This window comes from Cololabis saira, chromosome 23 (assembly GCF_033807715.1).
Source record: "Cololabis saira isolate AMF1-May2022 chromosome 23, fColSai1.1, whole genome shotgun sequence".
NCBI lineage: Eukaryota > Metazoa > Chordata > Actinopteri > Beloniformes > Belonidae > Cololabis > Cololabis saira.
This window is the reverse complement of record NC_084609.1, coordinates 714,478-725,722: the sequence shown is the minus strand read 5'-3', so window position 1 is coordinate 725,722 and position 11,245 is coordinate 714,478. Positions and strand designations below refer to the sequence as shown.

Genomic DNA, 11,245 nt, shown 5'->3' with positions numbered 1-11,245 from the left:
CACACACACACACACACACATAGACATACACACTGGCTTGTTCACCTGCATGCTGGCTCTCTCTTAGGTCGATTGCTGTTCGTGTTTTGGATGGCTCCGTGCCGGTTTCGTGCTTTGTTTGTGGTTTTTTTGTTGCAGATTTCCAGTGCTTGACGTGTGTCTCCGTGTGTTCCTGCTTCCTGGATTGGCAGTGGATGTCGTCACCCCCCACCCCCACCCCCTCCCCCCCCCCAAAAAAAAAAAAAAAAAAAAAAAAAAAAACAACACTGGGTTTGTATGTGTATATTTATGTATGTGTACGCATATGTGTGCGTATATATATGTATATATTACATATAGTAATAATGCACATATATACACTTTTGGTTTCTACCGTCATGGTATCAATCAATAATATGTGTGCAGACAAGGTAAAAAAAAAAAAAAAAAAAAAAAAAAAAAAAAAAGGGTTAAGGCCTTGCTCAGGGGCCCAAGGTGGCTCATCTTGGTTGCCATTCCGGGGCTTGAACTTGCGTTCTCCAGACCCAAGCTGGTACTGCATTGGAACTGAACTGGTACTGCATTGGTATTTCACTGGTGTTGCACTAGTATTAAACTGGTATTTCACTGATGTTGCACTGGTACTGAACTGGTACTGCATTGGTATTTTACTGATATTTCACTGGTACTGCATTGGTATTGCACTGGTATTGCAAATTTGTTATTGAAAATAAAAACTGTGAAAATGCTTTCTGTAAACAAAGGCTGAGTGTTTTAAAACGCTGGGATTAGACACAGCAAAATGAGAATTTACTCCTCATTGAAACCTGGACCAAACCACTGAAACTCTAGTTGGAAAACAGTACATAATTCCTAAGAAAACACAATCCAACAGACAGAAAGTCTGACAGCACGTGTACAGAAGTGAACAAGAGATGCTGCCAGGACATTTAAGCTGATTGGAAATGGTTAGATTGTAAACAAATGCTAATAAATAATTTATTCCAGTTCCAGCAGAGACACATCCAACCTAAACCATGAATACTGTGTTAGTTTAAACAGAAGTAAAAGATATTAAGTATTCAACACTGATGTGTAAACCTCTTTATCATTAGCCACAACTGTTCAGGGACCAAACATGGATCAGAGGGGGAACACTGCTAAGATTCGTGTTCTGATGTGTGAAGCACTTCATCTACTGACGTTCTTGCTCTGATGTTCTCGTCACTCTGGAACAGAGTCAGTCTGGACTCATGAGAGTCCAATGTTCAGGTGTCCTCGCAAAAGCATTTTTTTTTCTTTACAAATCATAATAAACTTTCTCAAAGATCACGTTTGATCAAAATCTGTTCAGGATTTGAAAATTTGTTTTGGAAAAAGTTTGACTTATTTTTAAATGTAAAACTAGTTTGAGGGGATGTTGAAAACTATGAAGTTGTATGATTATCCAAGTCAACCATTTTAACTGAACCCTCAAAATAAATGATTGTCATGAAGGTTGTCGTAGGACCCAGATGCAGGAGAGCAGGAGGCAGGAGTTCCCAAAAACGTGTTTATTTCACACAAAAAAAAACAAAAGTGCTGCTGAACAGGATTCAAAAAACCAGAACTTAAAACAAGATCTGAAAACTATGGCAAAACTTGAAGGGGAACAGATGGAGGGATGAAACAGGACGGACCAGCAGGGAGCAGGGGTAAGACAAGACCAGATATACACAAAGGATAAAGATACACAGGTGCAAACGATCAGGGCAGATGGGAACCAGGAAGGTCAAACAAGAACTCAAACACAAAGAAACACAAAGACATGGGCTTTAAATTAAAACGGGAAATTTCAAACCCTGACAATGACCTGATCATAAATGTACACTTTTTATCCAGTGCGAATACGTCGGTGACTCCTTAAAGCACTTTGCTCGGCAAAAGCTGCTCCACACTGATCACATCTGTAAGGCTTTTCTCCGGTGTGAATACGTTGGTGACTCCTTAAAGCACCGTGCTGGACAAAAGCCACTCCACACTGATCACATCTGTAAGGCTTTTCTCCAGTGTGAGTACGTTGGTGATTCGTTAGGTGAGTTTGCCGGGCAAAAGCCGCTCCACACTGATCACATCTGTAAGGCTTTTCTCCAGTGTGAATACGTTGGTGACTCCTTAAAGCACCTTGATGGGCAAAAGCTGCTCCACACTGATCACATCTGTAAGGCTTTTCTCCAGTGTGAATACGTTGGTGACGCCTTAAAGCACCTTGATGGGCAAAAGCCGCTCCACACTGATCACAGCTGTAAGGCTTCTCTCCAGTGTGAATACGCTGGTGAGTCGTCAAATGACCTTGTCGGACAAAAGCCGCTCCACACTGATCACATCTGTAAGGCTTATCTCCAGTGTGAATACGATGGTGTTGCTTTAAGTTACCTTGTCGGGCAAAATACGCTCCACACTGATCACAGCTGTACGGTTTATCACCAATGTGAGTTTTCTTATGCTTCTTCAGCTTTGATGAAGTGGTGAAGACTTGCTCGCAATCATCACAGCAGTGTCTTTTGGGTCTTCCTTTATGATTCTGTAACAGAGAAGATGACTTACATTATCTTGGCTGCATTATCAAAAGCCTTTTCAGTTTCAATCAAGTGCTGCCTGTCATGTTCTTTCCTGTAAGACAATTACGTTTATCTTCTGAGGACTAATGTTAAACATATTTTGTTACAACTAGTTCTTAACAGTACAACACCTTCAGATGAGACTTCTTATACGTCTACGTAATGAGTGTAAAATCTGAGAGCAGCTGAAACACACACTCAAAACTCATTCATGAATTATTTATATTAAACATAATATTGAACATGAACTATTGTGTTAAAAACACACACACACACACACACACACACACACACACACACACACACACACACACACACACACACACACACACACACACACACACACACACACACACACACACACACACACACACACACACACACACACACACAGTTGTGTGAAGAAGTGTTTGCCCCCTTCCCGATTTCTTATTTATTTGCATGTTAGTCACACTTAAATGTTTCAGATCCTCAAACAAATTTAAATATTAGACAAAGATAACACAAGTAAACACAAAATGCAGTTTTTAAATGAAGCTTTTTATTAATAAGGGGGAAAAAAATCCAAACCTACATAGCCCTGAGTGAAAAACTGATTGTCCCCCCCCTTTTAAAACATAAATTATCTGTGGATTATCACATCTTTGGAAAGCTGAGTTCAATTTCTCCAACCACACCCATACCTGATTACTGCCACACCTGTTCTCATTAAAAAAAAATCACTTAAATAGGACCTGCCTGACAAAGTGAAGTAGACCAAAAGATCCTCAAAAGCTAGATATCATGCTGCAAATGAAAGACATTAAGGAACAAATAAGAAACAAAGTAATTGAGATCTATTGTAATGGAAAATTTTGGTATAACACTGTCTGTTGCCTGTTTTCAAGTGAACATTCCTATGCCGAGGTCATGTTCCTTTGACACAGAGCCTGGCACGGTTGCCAGGGTGATGGGTGATGTTTTGTCTAGTTTCCCAGCTCCCCAACTATAAGATAACTTTTCTTTAAACACATTCAGCTCACTCCGGACTGACGGTTCATGTGACCGGTTGCTCTGTGTGGCTCCATTCAATTGAATGTTTTTTCTCTTTTAATTAAACTTCCGAAAGACAGCTGAGGTGTCCTGACATTCTTTTTGAACAACAATTTTTGCCACCACAATTTGGCGACCACGAAGGGACCCCATCTGTGAGCGGATTTTTTCCTTCTCTCCTCCGGAATCGAAGGTGTTTTAAGCATGCAACAACCTCGTACTCCCCAATCAAGTGAAGGTCGAGAAGAGGGCCTCTCGTCCGGAGGGGGTTGGGAAGGTCCCTGCACCGACTGGGTCAAGCGAACCCGGTGGCTTCAGAAACGCCTCGCTGTTCTTTCGGGTGAGTTTTGGAAAGATAACGGCCTAAATAAGCTCCGCGCTAACGTCTCCTCTCTGCCTAATCAGCTGGAGTGCCAGGAGTGCTTGGAGCCGGAGAGGGCTGGTCCAGCCGGGGTCTGAGTACCTGGGCTGTTTATTACTGACCTAGGAGTTAGTGAAGTGCGACGTCGGCTGTGGGTCGTCAGACGTGACGGCTCACGAGTGCTTCTGTAGACGTGGTTTGAGAGTGGTAGACTACCTCAGGTTCAAGTCCTGAGGTGAGGTGAGGCTCCCCCAGGTTCGAGGCCTGGGGTGAAGTTCCCTCAGGTTCAAGGCCTGAGGTGAAGTTCCCTCAGGTTCAAGTCCTGAGGTGAGGTGAGGCTCCCCCAGGTTCGAGGCCTGGGGTGAAGTTCCCTCAGGTTCAAGTCCTGAGGTGAGGTTCCCTCAGGTTCAAGTCCTGAGGTGAGGTGAAGCTCCCCCAGGTTCGAGGCCTGGGGTGAAGTTCCCTCAGGTTCAGGTCCTGAGTTGAAGTTCCCTCAAGTTCAAGTCTTGAGGGCTCTGGATTCGGGGAATCCGAGTTGCCAGACAGGGTCTGGGGGCGGCCTAGAATGCCTAATTCTAGGAGGTGAAGGAGGTTTGTGTTTGTGCTTTGTGTTTGTGCTCCTAACTTGTCTGTTAATGTCTGGCTAACAATCTTGACTGTCTGGAGGATGACAAATCATTTTGAGAAATAATTGGAGTTGGAATGTTTTTTCTGTTGATAAAGTCGTGAGGTTTTTTCCCCCGTTTTCTGCGTCTAGAATCCGGTTCGAGTTAAGTGGGTAATCCGAAGTACTACCTGGTAGGATTTAAAAGATGCAGCATTTGGAAGCAAACGGGTAATCCGAAGTACTGCCTTCTTCTGTAGGATTTAAAAGATGCAGGACTCCAGTCAAATCTGAACCGTGACACTTCCTTTTTTTTATATATATATATATATATATATATATATATATATATATATATATATGTATTTTTTTTAATTTTACTTATCCAACTATCTCTGTGAGAGAGCTGCGCGAGTGTTCCGCCTGTTGTGACGTCACAGACCCTGATAAGAGGAAGACCTTGGTTAGCCATTGTGTTTTTTTTGTGTTTTTTTTCTCCTTCTGAAACTTTAGACTTGCAACACGTCTGAGAGGATCATATAATCAGCTGTGGGGGCCAGTTTTCAACAAGCCTTCTGGGAGTAATTTTTCCGAAGGACCAGATTTTTCAGCACTAGATGTGAGATATATGATAGTTAATTATGGAAAAGAATAGAACCCACAACCTTTGTCGGAACTGTGGGCCAGACAACTTAAATTTCCCAAAATAAAAAAAAACAAGAAACAGGAAGCCTGAGCGTTAAACAGCTGGAGGCTTTGCAGGTTAGACAGAGGCCAGTTATCACTCGCTAAAAAGAAAAAATGAAAAACAAATTTAGATAGATTGGAATGTGGCTGAGTGAGGCAGACACCCAAACAGACTGTGTGTGAAGCTGGACCCGGTTTGGACTCTTTTGTTTATTCTGCAGCAGGAAAACTCTTGCATCACATGCTAGACTGGAACGCCTCATTCACGGTTAATTAAAAATGAGGTACGAATAAGATGAAGTGATATAAATGGACTAAAAGCGAAATGGATTCGACCTGAATTCACACACTATTCTGTCTCAGGTTCCGGTAGAACGTTGTTTTTTTTCCTCAGCATTCCAGTCCATCCTAACAGTCAATTTTGTTTGCTGTTGTTTTGATGGTAAAATGTTACACGTTTGTTTTGATGGTAAACTGTTACACGTTTGTTTTGATGGTAATATGTTATACGTTCACTCGTGTGGGGTCGGCTCGACCGGGGGTCAAGCAGCCGTGCTGATTGGAGGGGTAGCTGACGTAAGATACACTCCTCTCGATAGATCTAGGGGAATGGGAATTTTTGTTTGCCTGTTTTGGCTAATGGTTGTCCTGTCCAATGTTTTTTGTCTAGTGTTCATGACTGAAACTGTTTATTGAATTGGGATTCCTGTAAATGCATTAAAGTGGGTTTGAGTCCCGCTGAGGGGTTGAGTTGAAGGTCAGGGACCTTCGGGGGTCTGGGACCCCCCCCCCCCCTTTTTTTTAGCTAGGGATTTAAATTGCCAGAGAAACTTGGATGTTGATGGCGTGGCTTCGTGAAGATACTATGTTGATACTATACTATGTTGACATGAGCCTGAAAAAACAGAAACAGAGATGGTCAGATTGATAAATATATGTGAAATTCAGCAGGAACTGCTGATGCGCCTGCGCTCTGTGTGTGCTGAGGTGTGTATGTGAGGGTGTGTGCATGTGTAAACGCGTGGGTGTGTGTAAGCTCCGTGTCGCCTGTCTGTCTGCACGTTCACGTGAGGCTACGTGGATGGGAGAGAGATGTTATCTAATTTCCTTTCTGTTGACATTTTTGTTAAATTGATACAAATAATATAGTTTTTTTTTAATCGTTCTTTTCCCTGGATGAGGAAATGGTGACATGGAATTGTCAGAATTGGGTTGATTCACCGTTCGAATGGTTGCAGGTTACTTTTGTGATACTGTATTTGAACCGGATTGTATGGAAATGGGATTCTTGCCGTTGAGCTGTGTATGATTGGGTTGATTGTGAAAAGCATGAAACATATCAATAATTTTTCTTTATTTTGTCTGTCGTGAAGTCACATACTGATGATTGACGGTTTCATCAAGAGTGGGTTACGTCCCGTAAAATGAGTGCCCTGTGTTTTTTTTTTTTTTGGATATAGTGTTCATGAGCCTACTGTCATTGGCTCTGAGGGACAGTTTGGAAGTGCTTATTGCAGTATGTTGATGTTATCTTGGTTGCGAGTGAGTCCAGAGACGAATGCGTTAAAGCTTCTCTGGACCTTTTGACCCATTTTGGCTGAACAGGGGCATTAAGCCGGCCTGTCCGAACTGCAGTTTGTTGCCACAGGGGTTACGTTTCTGGGTCATGTCATTTCGGGGGAGGGCAAATCCCTCTCGCCTGGCAGAATTACGGCCATTCAAAGGAAAAAAGCCAGAACTGGTCACTAAGAAACAAATTATGTAAATTCTGGGCTCCACCGGCTATTGTCGACAGTGGGTCTCGCATTATGGTATGCGGTATGCAAGGTCTGCAGGTCAAAAATCAGTGACACCACAACCACAACTTCATCCGTCACTACCAAATCCACAATGAAAGGTAAGCTACGTGAATGTGTCTTTTAGCTAACTGTTACGGCTGTTATAAAGCTAACGTTTGCTAACACTAACATAGCTTAAACTTAACGTGGCTAGAAAGCTAACCGATGTATGTCTGAGGGGAGTGGTAGTCTAGTGGCTACAGAGGTGGGCTTGGGTCTGGAGGATCCAGTTTTAAACCCTGGGGTTTGTTCTCTCAGATGTAAGTCGCTTTGGATAAAAGTGGCTGCTAAATGACAGTATCATTATTATTATTCTCTACGGAGCCACTCATGACATTTGAAAAAAAAAAAATAATGCGTGGCCACAAGATAATATCTTGTGGCCACGCATTATTTTGTTTTTTTCAAATATCACCAAAGGGGCTCCGTACTTCTCAATAAAATACGCTGTAAAAGTGTCTTAAGCCAACTCATTGGCTGGTCAAATGGGTTAAACATTAACTAGGAAGGTAACTTTGCTAACATGAATGCTAACATGACTTTTTAGGCTAACGTTAAGTTTAAAATATGTATAAGATTAAGGATCTGGACCCTAGTGGTCTGTAGAGGACCTGCAGGTCTGGATCTGGACCCTAGTGGTCTGTAGAGGACCTGCAGGTCTGGATCTGGACCCTAGTGGTCTGTAGAGGACCTGCAGGTGTGGATCTGGACCCTAGTGGTCTGTAGAGGACCTGCAGGTCTGGATCTGGACCCTAGTGGTCCGTAGAGGACCTGCAGGTTTGGATCTGGACCCTGGTGGTCCGTAGAGGACCTGCAGGTCTGGATCTGGACCCTAGTGGTCTGTAGAGGACCTGCAGGTCTGGATCTGGACCCTAGTGGTCTGTAGAGGACCTGCAGGTCTGGATCTGGACCCTAGTGGTCTGTAGAGGACCTGCAGGTCTGGATCTGGACCCTAGTGGTCTGTAGAGGAACTGCAGGTCTGGATCTGGACCCTAGTGGTCTGTAGAGGACCTGCAGGTCTGGATCTGGACCCTAGTGGTCTGTAGAGGACCTGCAGGTCTGGATCTGGATTCCGATTCTAAATCAATTTTCATATTAATTCCTAAAAATTGATTCTTATGTCTAAAGATCGATTTATTTTCATTATTACATTTTCACCCGGTGAACTTTAATCCCAGTAGTCACATCATTTAATTTACACATGTCCTGTTGAGCTGTTGCAATTTCTTTCTTTTTTTGCACTTTAAATGGATATTGAAAGGAATATTTGAGTTATTTATTTCATACAATTAACTTTTGGATTTTTTTTTGTTTTTGCCCAAAAGACCATGGGCAAAAACAAAAAGAAACACGTTCTAGCCTTTAAATATGTTTAAAAAGTATGAAAACATTAAAAGTTTTCAGTTATAATTGCATAAATTGTATATTTTTCATTACTTTATATACTGTATTAGGGTTCGTTTGCATAAAATACTAAAAACCAAATTCTCAAAAATTAAAAACTGAAATAACACAAAAGTGAAAAAATAAAAACGGAATGTGTGAAAAACTAAAAGTGATTTCATCATCTCTGTTTCCTCCCTGGATGTGTTTGGTAATTCTGCCCACGATGTTTCTGTTTCAGTTCTATCAGCATTCTGGGAGCTGATTGGTCCTTACAGCATCATTAGCTGCAATACTTGCTGTTGAATCTCAATATAATACTAGTATTAATATGTTGCAGAACTACAGTCATATCATTCATGCAACAGCTGAAAAAACTGTTTTAATAAACACAAACCCAAATCAATATTGGAATCAAATCGAATCAAATCTTGATTTTGATTTGATTTGATTTTGATTTGTTTATTTGCACAACATAAAAAAACGGTACAAAAGTTTAAATGAACATAAAAAGCATGAAAATATGTGCAGGTGAGAAAGGAAGCCCTAAATGGGTATTGAAATAATAGCAAGAACAAAAAAACAAAAAAACAAAAAAAAACAGCGTTAAAAAAAGATGGATATAAACAGACAATTTCTCGGTGTGCACGTGCAGAAGTGAGTCCACATTAAGTGGAAGCACTTCTAGACGCTTGGTCAATAAGGCTGGTCTTCAATCTCTGTTTAAAACTATTAATAGACAGTGAAGATTTTGCGATAAGTATATGATCTTGATAATCGATTCTGAATCTTAAGAATCAAATGGATTGTTTCCATTTGAATGGATCCCCAGTCCTGCTCACCATGTCCAGCTCCTCCCGCAGGTCCATCTTGGCCGGTTTCCCGCTGCGTTTCCCGGGATTCTTCACCTTCCCCTCCGGCATCTGTATGCAAAATCAAATAATCCATTCAAAAGTTGTGTAAAGTTCACTTTTATTTATAAAAGTATGAACGAAAGTGCCATAACATTTGTTGTGCAAACATCTCAGCAAACATCAGCACTTGTCAGTAACACATATTTAGTGTAAAAATGTCAAATAAAATATAGCTTATTGCCACTGCCAGGGCATTAATGTCATCATGTTTTTTTATGAAAAATAAAAAAAGTCTACCAACAAAATCCTGATCCACAATCATGACATTAAAACAGGCAATTTCTGAGGAAACAGCAGAAACTTTTAACGGGGAGCAGCTTTACCGTCTATATTCAGCACCAAATGTCCCTGTTAGAAAGTGTGAAGCACAAAATCACTATTGAAATTTCCTTTACAGGGTCGAATCCTCCGTCTGGGAGAACTTTAAAATTAAAATGTCCATGTAACCGTAATTTTACCGCTCTCCACGTCTGTTTTAGCTTTTCTGCATGTTTTTCCGCCAACTCTCTTCCGGTTCTGCAGCAGCCGGCAAAAGACTTTTCAAAACAAAAGCATGTGAGCAACATGCGTTAATGCGCGATAAAATAAATGTTGGCGTTAATAAATGAATGAGTTAACGCGATAATAACGCGTTGACTTGCCCAGCCCTAATAAATATGCATATAAAAGTTGAATTGGATGGCAGTGATATTGAAAGAGTAAACTAAAGTAATAATGGATGAAATTAGCTGGAAATCTCATATTAAGCATGTACAAAACAAAGTTTCAAAGAGCATTGCAGTACTTAACAGAGCAAAACAGGTTTTGGATCACAGGGCCGTCCACATTCTTTACTGGTCACTAGTTCTTCCATATTTCACTTACTGTGCAGACATTTGGGGCAATAACTATAAAACCAGGTTCCACTCATTACTCGTACTTCAAAAGAGAGAAATACGATACATTCATAAGGCTGGATATGGAGATCACACTAACTCACTATTCTTACAGTCTAAAGTACTAAAACTCATGGATCTAGTGGCATTTCAATCTGCACCAGTAATGTTTAAAGCAAAAAATCATTCACTACCGGATAAACATTCAGAAATTATTCATTGGGAGGGAAGGGGGTTATCATTTAAACTTCAAATATTTATTCATGCGTACAACAAAAAGAAGTTTTTATTTTACAAATTATTTTACAAATTACAATTTTACAAATTAGTGTAGTCTAAAAAATAAATACAGGCATATAATTTATGTTTAGTTGTGGAAAGGGGGTGGGATTAAATACGTTTATACTTCCTCCCACTCCTTTTCCAACATGTAACTGAAATATGTTTTGATGTTGTTTTTTTTCTTTATGTGGTGGAATTAACCTGGATTAGTTTTTTTGTCTTTTTTCTTGTTTTTTATACATGTAAGAAATAAAAAAAAACGAACGAACAAATAGTGCTATAAAAGAGTCTGGATCTCTCAATTTTAAAAAAGAGACTAAAACAAAAATTGTTATTAAATTATGACTAATTCTCAAATTATGTCTAACTCTAAAACTATGTGTGAATGTTTATGTACCAATACCTGATGTATTATTTTTACAAGAATATCTTTGTATCTAGGAAATCTGAGGATCTCAGGGTTTTATTGTGTTTTTAGGTAATAAGGTTATTATATTTATTATATGTATGTGTGTAATTTATAGTAGTTTTGCTGTGTGACTGGGCCCCTAGGAGTTAATCTGTGTAACAGTTTAAATACAGAAATGAAAATGTGGAGCACGTTATTACAATTCAAAAGCTCCTATAAATACAAAATGATTAATAAATATAAAACAAAGGGATAAAACACATAGACATGTACATGTGTAT

At 40.2% G+C, this 11,245-nt stretch overlaps 1 protein-coding gene across 1 annotated transcript; it reads right to left on the bottom strand.

The window, feature by feature from the left end:
• Nucleotides 1–1,852: 1,852 nt before the first annotated feature.
• Nucleotides 1,853–9,407, bottom strand: LOC133424550 (zinc finger protein 678-like). Its single transcript, XM_061715223.1, has 2 exons — nucleotides 9,327–9,407; nucleotides 1,853–2,473 (listed from the first exon to the last, which is right to left on the bottom strand). Exons 1-2 carry the CDS (start codon nucleotides 9,405–9,407, stop codon nucleotides 1,853–1,855), a joined length of 702 nt encoding a protein of 233 aa, XP_061571207.1.
• Between the last annotated feature and the right edge of the window lie 1,838 nt (nucleotides 9,408–11,245).